The 18,246-nt window shown below is 39.9% G+C and overlaps 1 protein-coding gene across 1 annotated transcript in view; it reads right to left on the bottom strand.

Moving 5' to 3' along the window:
• Window positions 1–18,246, bottom strand: part of GRIK1 (glutamate receptor, ionotropic, kainate 1) — a 245,730-nt gene that overhangs the window by 74,145 nt on the left and 153,339 nt on the right. Inside the window, exons 2-3 of the mRNA XM_010585332.1 lie at window positions 4,545–4,712; window positions 1,882–2,139 (exon numbers count right to left, since the gene is read on the bottom strand). Of these exons, the coding sequence (XP_010583634.1) occupies window positions 1,882–2,139; window positions 4,545–4,712 (426 nt within the window). The remainder of the gene's footprint in view (window positions 1–1,881; window positions 2,140–4,544; window positions 4,713–18,246) is intronic.

Here is an 18,246-nt window from a genome sequence, read left to right as displayed (position 1 = left end):
GTGGTGAGGGTTTACAGTGGAAAAACTGTCAGTGTAAGTCTTATTTAGTTGGCTCTACTTTCTTCATCTCTACAGGTATGATGTCTCCAAGAAAATCTTTTCTGCTGCATGGAATGTGCCCTTACCTGTAACTTTGTGCCCTGCAAAAAACAATCAGTTAGCAAGCCTTGCTTAGCGCTTCCTGTGTTTTGATGGGAGAGCTATAGACCTCTCTGAGCTTTTAATGGTTTGTTTACATGCACACCTTTTCTTGTGAAGCCAGGTTATGGACCCTTGATCCATGACTGAGTCTACACTGTAGGAGAGATAACGTTCTCTGCAGTCATGCTTGGAACAAATTTTGGTGTGTAATCCTGCTGGACAGGACTCCTTCTGAGAGCAGTTTAGATATGTAGTCCTCTCAATGACCAGAGCAGCTAATACATTGCTCAGAAACAAATACACTACAGTATATGGTATCAGCTACAGGGGTAGTAAAGCCTATACATGTAAAGACATGCAACAGTGGCTTGGACTCCCTTATACATTGACACCCTTCCACAGTCTCTGTGCATTAAAAAAAAAGTCCTAGTCTCTGATAAGCTTTTAAATCACTTGTTCCCAGGAATGAGTTTGTTATTCTCTTTTCTTCTATTTTTAACCTATGAATAAAAGGCACATGTTACTGATACTGATTGTCCATGGTATGTTACTGGACAGCTATGACTACTGTGTGCCCCAGGGGGAGGTTCTTGTCATAAAGAATTAATGATCTTCTATGAGTTAAGAGTCCCAGGCTGGAAACATCTTGTGCTGCTTTTGGATGGGATAGAGTTAATTTTTTTCACAGTAGCTAGAAGGGGGCTATGTTTTGGATTTGTGCTGAAAACAGTGTTGACAATACAGGAATGTTTTTGTTATTGCTTACACGGAGCCAAGGCCTTTTCTGCTTCTCATCCCACTCCACCAGCGAGTACGCTGGGAATGCACAAGGAGTTGGGAGGGGACACAGCTGGGACAGCTCACCCCAGCTGACCAAAGGGATATTCCACACCATATGATGTCATGTTCAGCATACAAAGCTGAGGGATGAAGAAGAAAGAGGGGGGAATATTCAGCGTGATGGCGTTTGTCTTCCCAAGTAACTGTTACGCATGACAGACCCCTGCTTTCCTGGAGATGGCTGAACACCTGCCTGCCGATGGGAAGTGGTGAATGAATTCCTTGTTTTGCTTTGCCTGCATGTGCGGCTTTTGCTTTACTTATTAAACTGTCTTTATCTCAACCCACGAGTTTTCTCAGTTTTACTCTTCCAAGTCTCTCCCCATCGCACCGGGGGGGAGGAGTGAGTAAGCAGCTGTGTGGTGCTTAGTTGCCAGCTGGGGTTAAACTACGACACATTTACACAAATTGCAACTTTCAGATTCAGTCTTCAGTACCCAGCTGACAAGTGAGTTGACTGTTTCTGAGAGTTTCAAGGAACAAGGTAGCCTCTACGTTAAAAATGTTGCAGCTTGAACTTTTGGGTTGTAGATGCATCCCTTTTAAGATCAACCCCTCGTTGAGAGGGGGAATCCCTAATCAGTCCCACACTACAATATTTATCAGTTTGAAGCTGTGTTAGTTGTTCCACAAATAGGAAGCAAAACATGACTGAGTATTCAAAATCCAGGAGCTACCTCCTGGAGTGACTTCTTAAGGTCTGATGAAATGAACAGCTTTCCAAAAGCCATAGCAGCAGAAGAATAGCTGAACCTTCAGAGACATTTTTCTTCTATATTCTGGGAAAAACTGCTGTAAGTATGCCAAACTGAACTATCACAGGCACTCTCTCTCACAGAATTTGTTCATGTATGTACATTAACAGAAGTACATGATCTGCAGTGCACCAGTACTACTTACCTGTGCTGTCTTCATATACTACTGTTACTATTTTCCAGTTGTAGTATAGTACAAGATCCAAAACTGCTCTGCTGATGGCTGCATAGTCTGGATAGAGGTTGATATAAAATGCATCTTTGTTATCCACTGTAGGGTGCTTCCATCGGGTCTGAATATGCGGGACTTCAAGTGCATTGCAAATGGACTGCACTGCGCTGACGGAGGAGCTGTGGGAAGGTCCGAACAGAGCAGCTACGCCAAGAGCAAGCTGGTCGCATGCTGAGGGGGAGAGGAAGGGAGAGGAAGAAGCTTTTAGCTGGCAAAAGCAGGTAACTTGTGTGATGTTTACTGAGAATATTTATTCTCCATCCATCCCCATCATTTGAAAGTGAGAATGGGTAACCATGTTGCTCCCAAACCCACTGAGAGATTTGCAAATAGTTCCTGAAAATGGCTTTACTGATTAGCGTTATATCCTAGAACCTGCTTGCTACAAATAAAACCAAAACAACTTCTCTGCTCATTACCTTCAGATCACATTGATTCCTAAATTGCCTTTCTCAGAATGGCATTATCCTGGAGAAACCAGGAGCTCTCTGGCTATGGACTTGCCAAAAGGCTGTCATATGAATTAAGTTTCATGGCAGCATAACAGGAAATATGTTCATGGAGTTACAACAGAGACTCTACGGATTCCCTCCATGACTGGCAAGCTTCTACCCATGTGAGTTGCTTTAATTTCAGGCTACTGAAGGAATATAAACAGTAAAGGGCACTATGATTCATGGCTCTCCATAATCTGTGTTTACAAAACAGGCAGTAAAGCCTAAAGCCCTTAGTAATGACACAGGGAAATAAAGAACCAACAGACACTGACATTTTAATACCTCTCCAAATCAGTCAAATGCTAGTATCGACAAAGGTTTCTTTCTCCTTGTGCCTATATCTCAGGCAAAAGAATCCCTCCTGTAGGTGTCTTTTCATTTTTCTTTCCCTCTCATGTCTTTTCAGGCTAACAGACAGAAGATGAAGTAATATTAATTACTTTTGTCCATTAGTAAAATTTATTGCAAATGTTTCTAATAAGGTCTTTATCGACTGGGACAAAGCCCTGCACTGAGTTGCAGTGCTGTACTCTTTGTAAGGTAGTTGTCTGTGGAAAATTTAGAAATTACAGTGATTGGATGAAATACTAAGTACACAAACATCCACAATGAGCTGAGATTTTTTAAATTAGTATTTAGCTCTCTGATAGTAATAGAGTATGACAGAAAATCAATTATTTTCTCTTTTCAGTCTACAAATGAGTGCTTTACAGACAGCATAAAATGCACAGGTTTCCAAGGTTTAATTCAGAAGGCTTTGTAAAGGATCACAAGTTTTAATGTGCAAATTGCATAAATAATATCAATAATTCATGATGAGAAGAAATTACTACTGTCTGAATGTATTCCTTGTATGTAAAAATATTTATAATGAGCTCATTCTACAGATCAAATGGAGAAGGTACTTTCACAACAGTCACAGAAGAGATTCTCACTCTACAGGGAATCTAAAATCCTGTCTCTCTGGATTATATGGATTATAAATCCAGCATACTTGATTTTTCATAGCATATAGTTCCAGCATATATCTGATACTTGAAAAAGAATGCAATAAAGAGAATTTAAAGCTATTTTTCATGTTCTTTGAAAGCATTCTCCTTTCTTCCAGTCTTTAGTAAGAAACTAGAATACCATGAGGAGAATTTAGTATCTTAGACGTTTGGAAGGTGACAGTTTACCAGCATTCTAGCATGATTCGTGATGTTTATTTTCCAGCCTTCATTTGCCTTATAGCAGACACATCTTTTGCCTTATAGCAAGCATATCTTGTACCATTTACAGTGATAGATGTTATAGTGAACTGCAAAGCCCATCTGCAAAGTCTTAGCGACTTATGAGTCTTTCTTCAGACTTGTTTGCATGAGATTGTGTGCACACCATGTAATTCCAGGAACCAGATTGCTGTACATAAAATTTTAGCAAACTTCAAGGTTGCCTCCTAGAGGTGAAGAGTTACACTGTGCTTGAGGAGAGTTGTGACTTTTTTCCCTTTTCTGTTTTGGTCTGCAAGTAAATTAGACGCAAGTAAATTGGACCATAATTTTCCCTCTGAGAATAATAAAAGAATAGGCAAAAAAATTCCAAACTTGTCCACTCCAATTCTTATAGTCGTTTATCACAGAGAAACTTACTTCTACGTCTAACCCTCTGAAGCATTAATATTTCAGGACAGGGAGACTATTGGCCTCTGTTCTTAAAAGTACAATAGAAATAATTTGTTATGAATAATGGATATCTCTGTGTGTGTGTGCATTGTGACATCCCACTGTGCTCCCTGTTAGTCCGTGATCATACTCTGCAGAATTCCAGGTGGCAAATCTATCTTTTGGAAAGAAAAATGGGTTGGACTTGCCACCTTCCGTCTGGGGCTCTTAGCATGCAGACAGTATGTAGGTGTTTTATCAGAAACTAGATGACAAGTCCAAGTCCAGCTTCATTCTTAGTTCAAATAACTTTGGAAGATGAATTTTATGTTACCATTCACATATACATGTTACAATTGGAGCAAAAAAGGAGACCAGGCCGGGGAAAGGTAGTATAGAACATGTGTGTTACTGACACAGTAATTGAGATAATTACCTCTTCTGGAGGCTTCAAAACTATCAAAAAGGTTAATTCTCTGGATGTCATAGGTTAATGTGGTATTAGGCATCAGTGTTCTGTTTCTATTAATGTTGGTGACTGCAAACTTGAAAGCCAATTCTTCAATATTAACAGGTTCATTTTCCACAGTTTCAAATATCCCTCCTGTTGAAACAGAGATAAATGAGAAGTATTATTCACTTCTTCATCACTGTACATAAAAAGAGAAAAATAAATTATGAGCAGTAATAATCTGAGTGTTCATAAAGGAAAACAGTTAAAATCGTTAAAAGCACTGCAGCAAAAACTTATTGGATCATTAGTTTTTATCTACAGTGTCACTGTAGGTTAACTCAATATCATGAATGCTGCTTAGACAAACATCTGTGAAAGATGATGCATATTTATTATTCAGGCTTTTCAAAATAAAATTTTTAAATGCTTGTGAAAACTTCTATCGAATTCCCAACTAATGAAAGTAGTGATATTCATAGGTCTTGTTCCCCCTGCTCCAATCTAATCCATGTTTAGAGATGAAACTTGGATGTGTTGGAGATGTTTTCTGAAGTGTTTCTGCAAATCTTGGCAGTACAAGATCCACATTCAGAAGTGACTTAGGAGTTTGAGTAGAAATGGAATGAAAGTTTCCACTTGAGGCTGGTGTTTTAGTAGGGCTTTGGTTTTTTATAAAACTTAGGCAACCTTGTTGGCCATTTCTCAGTTTGCTCAGGGACAGGTGAGCATTTTTACTTTTTCAAAGCTTGTTGCTGAATGAACTGAATTTGTTGATATAGAACATAACTGAACCACACACTGCTCCCACAGATTTCACCTCTGTGCCAAAATGTCGAGTGATCTCTCCAGTGGTGTAGCATCTACCTGTATCATGATGACACTAGTTTAAAAGTCTTCTTCCAAGGACAGTGCTGAATCTAGCACAATTGCTCTCAACTTCCTATCATTCCTCTATACTCTTCTTCCAACATCTATTTTGAAGTATTTGAACAAAGACATGTCCCAACCCATTCTGTGCAATCCCAGCTGGGCAACTGCTTTTTGAGTGCTGCTTGATTTGTCAGAACTTTTCTCTACATTTCAAACTGAAATTGTATACACTTCCTGTTCTTTTTTAAAACAAATGAGGTGAATCTGAGCTTTTCTTTAACCTGGAAGCAAGTTTTCCAGAAGAGGACCTGTAAATAACCAATCTGAATTTTGGAAGCATTCTGAATGCTTTGGCATATACTCTGAGATGGGGAAGGTGGCTATGTTTCAAGCCAAAAGGCTGTCCCACTTATATGGGGATGTCTACTCCCTCTAGCCTCTAGAGACTTTATTATGCCAACAACACATTCAGGCTGTCTAGGAGCACTGGGATTTGATGAATGCATAACAAACACAGCTAATTTGAAAAAAAAAAGAGCTCCTTTAAACAGCAATCTCCAGCTTCAGTACTTGATTTTGCAAGTATAATTTACTCATTTAGTGCAAGTCACTAGAGAATACTTTGGATTTCTCAGTTACATATTTTCGCATTTCCCCATGTGAAATCTGAGCCCTAGATATTCACTTTATATTTTCTGAGCATCAGAATGTATTCAGCTAATGCACTGCAATCTCTTGCAATTTTGATGTCACCAGTGTAGGAATAGTGCAGTTGTTAGTTGACAATCAGGAAATGGGAACACAGTGGAATTAAAACCTGTTTCGAATTTTAACTCAGCAATGAAAACACTGGTGGCTATCAATCCCAAGTTGGCAATGTAATCTCTAGCTACTCTTGAATACACAGCATTATATTATCTCTCAAACCCATATATAACAATACCTTAACATGACTTAGGCAATTTTGCCAACTTAAGCAATTTTCTTGTTCACTGTATCTACTTCTCATTTACTATATGCATGTATTAGAACCTTAAAGACTTTCTGTTTGTTTTTTTTTTCCCCTCCATCATAAAATATACAAGTGATTACAGGAGACTGTGACACAGAGAAATAGCTGAAAAAAAAAGTTGAAGTGCTGGTTTTGGAATCGAATGTAAAACCTCATGTGGAATGTTGAGAGTCAGCACGATTTTCCAGATTTGCAAACTATAGGATTAGCAGAAGGAAAAAAATCTAATGCCTGTTCATTCAGATCTTATAATTCCTCATCCCAATGATGATACCAACAAGTTTACTACTTTTCTAGTTAAATAAAATTTGCTTTCCCTGCTTTCACCTGAGGCAGACAAGTATTTTTGGTTAGCTATAATGCCAGCTTGGGATTGGGACAGCAAGATACAACTGTTGTATTTTGCTTGGATCCTTACTAGAATTAGCAGAACATTGTTTTGTAAGGCAAGGTGGAAGTCACTGAGTATAATGGATAGCCTGAGAGAATTTTCTAATAAGACAGGGAGACCACCATCTTGGAAACTATTATTGTGCTGGGCTTGTATTAATTTCTTTTTTTCTTTTTTCTTCTTTTTTTTTTTTTTTTTTCAAATTAGAACAACTTCTTTCAACCACCCTTGAGGTAACCTTCATAACTGTACATACACAAGCACTTTCATGTTTTAGGACTAGAACTTTTTCTAGACCTCTAATCAGTTGCCTATTAAATGGAGATTAATATTAATTGATGTATATCCGTGAACTATTTATACTTCATTAGCAGAATTTTGCAGATTTTTTGCTTGGTCCCTTTTAAATAAGAGTAGAAGTTCACTGGGCAGAGGGAAGGAGTGGAGGGAAAGGAGGAGTGATGGAAAGAGGGAAAGCATTGCATGGATGCGTTTCCTAAGCAAACTAATCAAAACTGCATATGTACTATCACATACACATCAAATATATTCAGATAGGTCTCTCTGAAAGTCAGCTGTATAATCACTATGTTGGTACCCCCTCAACATATTTTCCAGGTTCCTTTTGTACGTGTTAACATAGCAGTAAAGCACAGACGACTTTGGTTACATGCTTTCATTTGCTGGTGAGAGACTCTGGATAGGTCTGGTGTAAGAACAGGACAGCTAGTCAAGAGGTTCATAATCTTACACAGAAAATTTAGTTCAGCTGAACTGGAGATGCTGAATAGGGTGCCATTTAAAGTCTCTGAGAAGTAGTGCTCCCTCTCCTTGCTAGGATGGGGAAGTTTTGAGACCACAAAAGTCATTCTTCCAAGTCAGTAAACGTTTACTTGACTGAATGAATGTTCTCCTGATTAAACCCTAAAGTAAGCACAAAGAGCCATGCCCTGCTGCCCATGAACAAAGTCCATGAGACAGTTTATGGAGGAAGTTTTGCTTACTGTGAGTGAAGTTTGGGATAGTTGCACTGTGAAAAGCTTGAACTGCTACCTATTTGAGCTTGATTTTTCTGTTGGGACCTATGTGTGCAAAAAAGAGTTGAATCAGTCTATAAATTTGCATCACAAACAAGCCAGCAGATAAAATCTGGCTGTTCTGTGCTGTTGTGTTTTCATCCATGTATCCTTAATGAAATCTAGCAATTTAGTAAATAGTTCCTCTTCCCCCATGTCCTGCTGATGACTTACAGTCAAGCTTAGAATTTATTGTAAGGTCCAGGTTAAAAAAGAAATAGCAGAGTAAGTGACAAGTTTGATGAAGAACTGTTTTGTCAGATGATTCATTTAAACAAAGTAATTACTGTACAACATTTTAAAAACAAATTAACCACAGGATTCTACAAGGGAAGGAAAAAAATCAATATTAACTCAAGATATAAATAATGCTCCAGAAATGAGGCTATTATTGCTAAGCACAAAAACAAGCACTGGCTTTCAAGGTAGGCTGCTGGTAGCACATACAAGGGACAAAGCTTAAATTTTTGGGTCCTCCCTTTCATCTTCCTCCCCTCCTTCCCACTTACTCAGCCAGATAGTGAATCTGCTGCAGCAGCTTCGGCTGACCAAAAGCTGCCTAGTCCTGGTCAGTGGCAAACCTGACCTTTCTTCTGCACAGGCACTACATCTGCCCCCATTATGAGTGGGATCGGCTGCCTGAGTCAGCAGGAACCTGCCTACCCCAAACCAGGTAAGTGCCAGAGCTACAGCGGTTGCTCTGCTTCACATGGATGTCAACACCTCCCAGAGGCTGTTTCACCAGTTACAGCTGGGGAGCAATGCCAGATGTAGGTTACCCCATCCTATTGCACACAGGGAGTAACTCTCCACCAGCCACATGTGAGCACATCAGTGGGAGAAGCCCAGGTTCATGTCAACTTAACCAATAACCCTCCTTCGGCTCATGTGTGTGAGGAAACCTTTCACTTTAAGCATTTAATTTATAAAGCGATGTCTGCAAGCATGAAGGAAAAAGCTGTATCTGCCCCTACTTTTAATGTAGCTGTGGAAAGTAAGAGGAAAATGACTACTTGGCTAATGTTGCTCTGACAGAAATGAGGGCTGAGCCACACGAGTGACTGCTCAGCAGAGAGGATTGAGAAATGCTAGTCAAACTAACCACTATGGCAAAGCATCAGCCCCATTCATCCTCTGAAGATAAAAAAATTCTACAGCAAGTAAAATGTCAACAATATAAAAGCACACCTCAGTAGGCACACCTGAAAAAGCAGCTCCAGTCCTTCTGAGCAAGCAAATGTTTCCATTTAAAGGGGCTATCATGGACTGAGAGAGTTTCAGAAAAGGTCACGGCTGAATCCATTTCCATACCTCTCAAAGGGTCTCAACATTTTGCTTCAAGACAAGGCAGAGCTAAAAGCTTATTATTGGAAAAATTCTCTGTCTCTGTTTTAAAGCCAGTCATAAACAGCAACAGCTAAAAATTGACGCCCTTTCTGATGGCAGCTATCGACCTGTCTCCCTGGGCTTCTTTGGTCAGGTTTCCTCAATGCAAAATATCTCACTAATATATTTTAGTCCCAATACAGTGGATGTAGTATATTTTTTTTTAGCCATGTATACATAGAAGTGCCTGAATAGCCTTGAAGGAATTTCTGTGATTTCAGTCAGTAGTATCACTTTGATGCTTTCAAAGTAAAATGCTAACTTTTCAAAATACTTTTTAAAGTCATATCCTGCTTGCAGAGAGATTTTCCTGACCTACTCCATAGCAAACATAAGAACAGCATCTTACGGCATTGGGGGTTTTTTTGTTATTTGCTACTTCCTATTAAAATACTACATAAAGCCAGATGAAATGGAGGTAGTCTTACAAAGACAGTACTGATAGCCTGCAAAAAGAGGTGTGAAAATGCCATGCTTTTTGAGGGTAGTCTATATTTTCTTCTGACACCTAAAGGAGACCAAAAGAGAAAAAATGTGTTCTGCTCTTAAGCCAGCCTGAGACCCAGTGGTCACCATAGACATGCCAAAAAAAGCAGTTATTTTTCAGAGGTAGATCTTGCTCTGGGACATGCCTGTGTTCATTATCTTGGTGGATAAATTTCATATTTCCCAATTAAATTTGTTAAAAGTCTCTCCAGCTCACTGGTGGCTGTGTGAGGCAGCTCTGTGGTAGGTCCATGTACATGCTTACACACCAGACCAGCAGTCAACCTCCCTTTCACACCAGGAATCCACTGTGTATCACCTATTGAACTGTCCTCCAGCCATTTTTTAATAATATATGTTATCACTTACATAATTCTCTCTACTTTTGACCAGTGGAAAATGCTGGCAGTGTAGGGAAGTAATTTGCTTGTACTGTTAAAATAGAGAAAAGTGTTGCAGAATACTAGATACAGTATTCAAGGACCATAAGTCAAGCCACCAGATACAATGAGATTTAAAAGATATATTGCTGGGATTTTTATTTGCTGCCAGATTTTCATCCCCCAGCATACCATCTGTTTCATACAGCCAGCAGTCCCAGCAACTTAAAGACGATAGCTCAGCTATTCATATAGGCATATGACTCCAGGAGTAGCCATATTAATACCAGCATCAAGTATTTTGATATTTTGACAGAAATTAAAGTGAGAAACAGGTGCTAAAAAACCTGAAAGCTGTATGTTGTTTACATTCTTATTCAGGTTCTACCTTCAAAAGAATGCTGTTTGAAAACAAACATGCTGACTATGCAGTAAAAAATGTTTGAAATGTTAAAACATACAGACTAAGAAGGATAGTGGAGGCAAAATATAGTTAAGATTACAATTAAGATTTTCCTTATAAAGACATAGGTATTTTTCCCTTTACTAGACAAAAAGAGGACTTTCTGTGGCTTACAGCTGTTTCCAGTTAAGGATAAAACTTTACTTCTACAAGGCTGATGTCCAGGTTTTCTTTTTTTGCTCAAAGGATATCCTAATTTCATAGTCTCTCCTCCTGGCGAGGTGTTTGTTGCACAGGATGACACACTGAATAAGCAATGTGGAAGCACGGAGCCCACTGGATGTCATTGCTCCATCCCAGAGCTTTGAGCCACCAACAGCTTTCAAAGGCAATCCAGTGCCACAACATGCAGGTGATTTGCTAGCAGGATTTCCAGAAACATCTGAACATCTATCTCCTGAAGGGATTTATGCTCTGAGAAGCCTCCCCTCCTTTCCATAGCACTGTCTGAACACCAGGAGGTCCATGAGACCTCATTAAAACCCATCTGTCAGTCACTGAAGAGAAATGAGACTTAAAATCCTAATGACTGTGAAGCTATGTGTCACTGGTTTCCCAAAAGAGAAGCTGTTGCTGATGCCAAGTTAATGTAGGAGATTCATAAAGCCAAATTAGCATGCAGTTTGCCCTTGCTCTCTGTCAATATAGATATGGACTCACACCGCTCTGCTGGTGGGATGGCTATGGACTCACACACACCTCTCAAGCTTAGTGGGGCTAGCAGAGTGGTAGGGGTAGACCTGCTAGCCCAAGAGGGGAACAGGGCAGAGCAAAACAGTGTTTATGAAGTTCTTTTCTGCAGATAATGACCACTTACAGAGTTATAGAGTGTGCCACTTGGACGGAAACCACTCACTACAGGAAATCCCCCCCGAGCATTTTTTTCCATTTTTGCCTCTGACCAGAGGACATATTCTCCTGTGCCATGAGGAGTCTGAGAGCCGATGCAAGTGCACTCATTACAGAGCTAAGTCTGGGCATTCAGCTGACTGGAAAAGAATAATCAAATAAGTTGTTACTTAAAGGCTTACCTTTAGCAGACAGTTTAACAGTATCTTTCTTTTTGAAGTTAGCTCACTGACTGTGTAAGATTAGTCCAGAAATTAACTATTATTTCTAATTGATACATGACCTAAAAACTACTGTTATGTGTTTGTGCATATGAAAAAAAAAGTTTCTCATGAAGAATCATTAACGATCACAATCCTACAACAAACAGTAATTGCATTTTACATTTACAAATCCAGACCAAAGTGGGTTTGCTCCCCTAGGTTTTTGTGGAATTAGATGCATGGGGTTTGCATTTGGCTCGCAGAATGCAAACTGAACACATCAGCATTCTTTGCACAGGTGAATTTAGCCTTGCAACAGGGACCTCTGAATTAGGCAGCTATTATCATCCTCATTTTACAGACAGTGAAACTAAGAGCTTGAGTGACTTTCCTACCATCACTCCCTCTTCAATCTGTTCAAAAGCTGTTTTGGAAAACTTCCATACATTGTGCTCTGTTTCAGCCTATTCCCACCCTTTTTCAAGCCCCTGTTCTTACCTCAGCATTCACCATCTTTGCATTCACCCAGCCTCCTTCCTGTCCAGTATGCCTTTAATCTTGTTCCTCATTGCTATACCCTGCCAAATGTCACTGCCATTGCCTTGCCTATGCCAGATCCTGGGTCTGGATCCTTTTCCGTTTGTAACCCATCATCTGTCTGTGGGCTCCTCCTTTTAGGATGCACTTCAAAAGAAACTCGAAGCCCATACCCTTCCTCTTTCTACACTCTACCTTCACTGTTTTCAGCCATCTGAATCTAAAATAAAAGATGAGATGGTGAGCATAGAAAGGCAAGTGTCTTGCTCTCGTGCTCACCTGGATTTCCTGCCTCCCTCATCCCCATCTCTGCATTTGTTTCCTCTGCTGTCTCTGCAGATTGCAAGCTTCTCCAGACTGCAAGAAATTTGCAACCAAACAGAATAATTTGGAGCAGGGCTGGCTTTGTGGGGTTGGAGTGATGGTTACATTTTCCTTTCCATGACTGCGCGGTAGGCTTGGGAAGCTGAAATCTGGGACAGGTTCATGACCTGAAACCCAACAAAGAAAGACGGAACGGGGTGCAACTCACGTGTCAAATTCAGCAAATGTGAGGATATTTTTTTTAAGATTAGATTTGTTTTTAGAAAGGCCACTGAATATTTGACAAATTGAGTATCTCCTAGGTTCGAAACTGCACATCTGAAATCCACCTCTGGGCATGGCTTTAGGATGTGATTGTATCCCTGTTGCTTCTGTGAAGATTTTGCTCTCAGCTTTAACAAGAGGTGAGGTACGGTTTGTCAGGCTTTGCAGTCTGATTTAGAATTCTCTTGATTTAGACTGAACTCTCACAGGGACTCAGCCTTTCTGTTATTTTCATGCAACATGGTTAGTGCTTAATTACACAGCGATGAAACTGGCAGAAATCACATTTTGGTTTCAGCCCTCATGCAGACAGGTGCGAGTTCTGTGACTGCTGAAGAGCTGCAACCCCTTATACCAGGTCTGAATGCATAACTCACAGCAAACAAGGCCTAGTTAAAGATTGAGATGAAGAGTACAAAAGAGGGAAAGGATCTTAAATAGAAAATGTTAAAGCACTTCCCTATCCAAAACCTCTATGAGAACCAGAGCTGGGGTTTTATAATTATCTGCATTCTAGCAAGGTACTGCATCCAGCAATGCTTTTATTCTGTGGAAAGCAGAGGGATAAAAATATGTATGTGTGTATGTACATATATAAAAAGTTGAGCTTATTAAGATACAAAGATCTGCCTTTTCCATTGGGATTTAGTTGAGTTCAGCGTGTGAGTTTGGAGATATTTCCCAAAGGCTCAATTGGCATGATTCATGTTATAGAATTTCGAAGTAATGAACTTTTTCGTTTTCTAACTGGGAAAAAAAAGGTTGACCTGATTCAGGTATCTCTTGCAATACAGTAGCAGTACTAGCTGGAAACTAAAGGATCATTTTAGAGGTGCAAACTCTCTATTTAATAGAAATTTAAAAAACTATTTCCTTGCTGTCTTTATTTTATTGTTTTCAGTTGATGCACAGGCTAGTCAGGAAGTACTGAAAATGCAGAATAATACATATGTTATTTATATTGTTTGCTGTTCTTCCCCCTACATAACCATACCTACTTGGGCAAACTAGCTATCCATGCATTGCAGCATTAATTTCAAACAAGACAAAAACAGGAGAGGGAGAAAATTCGTTCTAATTACCCAGTTACACATGTAACACTGGGTCCCATCAGTTGCTATTTCTGGCCACGCAGCAAGGAGGAGGGAATAAGAATTGTTTCCCTTCTCTTCTTGCAGCTAGAATAAGGGAGATGAGCCTTGCAGAGACCGGGGTTAGATTTTGTGTGGGATGTTCTCCCCAGGAGCAAGGCACTGGCTAAAGCAGCATACACAGAGTTTCGGCACCCCACTTGCCCTCACATACGATCTGGCCCGCTTTGCAGAGCATGGCTTGTATGCTGTTCTTTGCAAAAGTACATGGCAGATCAAGCCTCCTCCTTCAACAGAACCACATTTTAATCAGGCTGTGTGGTACTAATGGAGCTGCTTTCTTCAGAGCTCCCCAGTAGCCCAGTGAAACAGTGGTTTCATTCCCTTTTTTTAAGGCTCCCAGCAACAAAGTAACAAGCTTTTAAACTTCCCTCCCCATCACCTTGTTCAGAAGAAATAAGACTTTACTGAAGGAGATAAATGTTTCTACTGATTTCAACAGGTTTTGATAAAATTGTCTCACGGCTGAGCATTTCTCCCACCATGCTTTAACAACTTAAATAGTCCCACTGGAAGAGAAACTTACTTTCTGGTGTCTTTTTCAATCTTTCAGAGCACTACTTCACAGATACGTTTTTCCTACATATCTGTCTAAGTCAGAGGATGTCCCTCTGAGACATCCAGACATCTTGACATATTAATTGCTGATCATGTGCTGGACTACAAGGTGCTTCAGAAAATTGAAAGGGATGGAAAGGCAACATGAAAAGTAGAGAGGAAGGAACAATCACAGAAAAACGCCAATGTTTATATTAAGGAATAAGGGAAGGGAAAAAGAATTTCACAGATATAAAAAGTAGATGAGGAGAATGGAGAGAAACCTGGTTGAATGAAGACTAAAAGACTGATGGCATTGAGCTGTGGAACTTGCTGGAAGTTTTATTTACTGATTTTTATCTGGTTCCATCTCAAAAATATTAGATTGCTTAAAAAATATAGTAAGATTTGTTGCAGATCCAAAGTAATTGTACCTTACATTTGAGGAAACCTTGACCCAAACAGAACAATAGAGACCCTATCTAAAAGAACAGCAAGGAAAATTGAATTCAGAGGGGTTTCAACACCTGCGTTTATGTAGGCACCTGGTTAAAACAGGAGGTATATCTGTGCAAAAAGTGCTTTACCACCTTCCTTTGCAGTGGTTACAAGATATTACACTTACCAGAAAGTAGCGATCAATACAGTATGTGCAGCCATTTTACTACTTTTTCTGCACTGTGACAGCAGAGGACCCATAGAGAGATGTATAGATTCATTCGACTGAAATCCTCAAAAGGTTCCTCTGGAGAGCGATCCTGAGGTGTTAGAATATAGCCTTACTATAAAGCAATTGTGACTTTGCATATGCAATGAAACTACTTCAGGATTAGCCATTTTTCTCAAGCTGTTACACAGAAATAGAAAGACATTTCAAAATCCTAGACTACACTTTGAAATGTGCGTTATTCAGTAAACAGCATTTTTATGCATAAACATGAGGGTTATATCTTTAAAAATTATATACTCCTTCTTTTCATGAGTGCCCATTAAGCACTATTATCTGTAAGATGCTTAGGAACATAAGGTCTTTATTAAAGCTGAAGAAATCTGAGCTTATCCTGAAAAAGCATGGATAAACTCAGATCACAGACTATCCAAAAGTACATCCTTTCCAGAGAGGAGGTTGTGGTGGAGGGAGGTTAAAGTTGGTAGGGGGGGACATTTTAAACTCAAACTTTAGTCAATCGCTCTTTTCTTTCTGAAATCCAGCTGTCACAATTCCCCTAAAGGCAGTGCTACCTATCAATCCAGAAATGATTGACATAGGGGATGCCAAGAAGCCCACAGCTAGCAAGCTACAGCAGAGATCTTAATTTATAAATTACTATGGACACTTTGCATTTTTAAGCATTCAAAAAATAGTGTCCTAATCAAGAGTTTAAACATAAAGGATACAAAGGTTACATTAGCTTTTGCTGTCACACAGTGTGCATGAAGTAATAGTGAATTTTGACTTTGCTTTCCTTCTAATATGCAACAATAGTTTATGGTAGATTCCTCTGAGGCTGAAGTTGGTCCTCTCACCCTGGAGGAAAGGCTTAAAATCATTCAGCTAAAACGGAGAGGACTCTACCTGTGACTGTCACCACCCTTCCTTCTCCCATGGTGGCTGGAGCTCCCCCAGGGCTCTTCACTAACCCTGCCAAAGTCTCGGCTCATGGCTGGAACCTCTGCCCCACTGGTACAGGCAGTAAATGCAGTCGGTGGTGTAGGACTAGCCAGAAAACAAGAAAGCTGCCTCAGTTCTGGTGTCCTTGCCCTTCTCATCAGAGGGGAAAATGAGACCTCTCATACCTTTTGTTTGTTTGTTAAGGCAATATGAGAGACTTGTGTAGCACAGGGCAGCCAATAAACCGGGGGCTAGGACAGTGGCCTGAGATATGCACCCCCTCTCTCCAGCCTCACTGGGAAATGCCAGCCTATGCCCCAGAAAACTTTGTCAAATGCCTCTCTCCTGCATGAGGCAACATCCTGTACTCTTAACACCGAGTAATCGAATCAGAAATCTTCCTGATTCAGCTTCAGAAGTACACCAGAGACAACACTTGGGAACTTCTTGGCACCTTCCACTGCTGTCCACACCTCTAACCCTGGGAGCCGTAGACCCCCAGAAGAGCACAGAGGAAGGGGATCAGTGTAGGGATGCTGTTATTCCCCACTCCTCCGTCCTCAGCATCCCCTTTCACTTGCACTTTCTCAATGTGCAGCCCCAGCCTTGCTGCCTTCCTTCTTCTCAGGTCTGCTCAGCTTCATTTAGATGCAAACAGGGTTTGGCCCAACAGCCATTTAAATACGGCTGTTACTGAAATAGACCATTGAGCCAAGTGTGCTTCAGTCCTCATCAGACTGAAATGATGGCATTTCTTGTAACATCTCAGCAAAGGGGAGCATCAGCTATTAGATAAAGGCGGATGCTCAGAACCCAGAAGACATGCGTTAATAAAACATAGCCAGCTTGACATATTGCTTGCTGAGCTTGTCTTGGCTTACAGGGAAACTATGTAACATGTCTATTAGGAAAAGATTATTCTTTGGAAGAAGCCTTTGACCTCCTCTGACAAAAAAAAAAAGAAAAAGCTAAGGACCAGCACCCCGTATAACCCCTCTGTGAACAGAGTATGTTCATGCTGCAGCTAACCTAGTGGAAGATTTTCCCAAGCCTCTTTTACTGCTCTTTTGCACAGCTGAGCCTGTTGCAATATGACAGAAGGACTTGCAGACTTCTAGAAGAGTGACAAAATACAAGTAAGAGTGCCACAAGCCACTCAGATCATGTCAGGTATGTAATTAGGGAAGTAGATACCTGAAGTTTAAAAACGGAAACTTAAAAAAGACATAGGTGATTTAATTGATTTTCATTAAAATAAATAAATCCCCTCACCTTTATCTTTTATTGGTATAGAGGAAGGATATAAAACCAAATGTTACCAGGTTTCCCACTGGATCAATTGTTTTGACTCTCCTGAAACTCCAAGCACACCATTGGGATGGGGTACTTCACTGACGGTCCCCCACAGTTTGTGAGATGCAAGGAAATTGGCAGGTTTTGCTCAGGATTTACCTATTATTCTTTAAACTTTATAGAAATATATTTTCTTCCATCCTGCTGGATTATTCTGTCCCTCTCTTACTAGCATTAACATAGTTTCATCCTTAAATCCTCAAGCATCAAAAAGGAACACATAGAAAATGAGCTGACATTTTTCTAAACAAGGTCTTGTTTATATTGCAGCCTCAGCATAGCAGGTGCTTTAAAGAAAAATACCAGGATACATTTTCAGTCTTGAAAGGTATAATGTCTAAGTAGGCTTATCTAGGATTATGCTTTTAAGGGTGGGGGTTGCAGATTTTGTAACCAATCCACTCTTACAAGTAATGTTTAATCAGCACCTGCATTTTGAGTTCCCATATTTCTTTATAATAATAATGGTTGGCTCTTGAAAAGACACTTAGTTGATGTGTCTGCAATTTAAAGCTGTCTTGGTAATTATCAATCTGGAACATTTCTATTCCCCAATCTACTGAGGGCCATTTGTGTCTGAAAAATATCTTATTCACATCTACATTTGCAAATGTTAAAGTAACAAGTGTAAACAGAATACATCTGCACCTAATCACAACTTTACATGAAGTGTTAAATTATACAACTTCAGTAGAAATTTGGAATGGGAACCCAAACAACTACAGGAACAGGTTTTTTGTAATGTGCTCTCCCCCCCCCCCCCCAAAAAAAAAAAAAAGTTAACCTCTAC

The sequence above is a fragment of the Haliaeetus leucocephalus genome, unplaced genomic scaffold, assembly GCF_000737465.1.
Source record: "Haliaeetus leucocephalus isolate CR32 unplaced genomic scaffold, Haliaeetus_leucocephalus-4.0 Scaffold93, whole genome shotgun sequence".
NCBI lineage: Eukaryota > Metazoa > Chordata > Aves > Accipitriformes > Accipitridae > Haliaeetus > Haliaeetus leucocephalus.
Note: the sequence above shows the minus strand (reverse complement) of the source record. Positions and strands in the feature narration are given on the sequence as shown.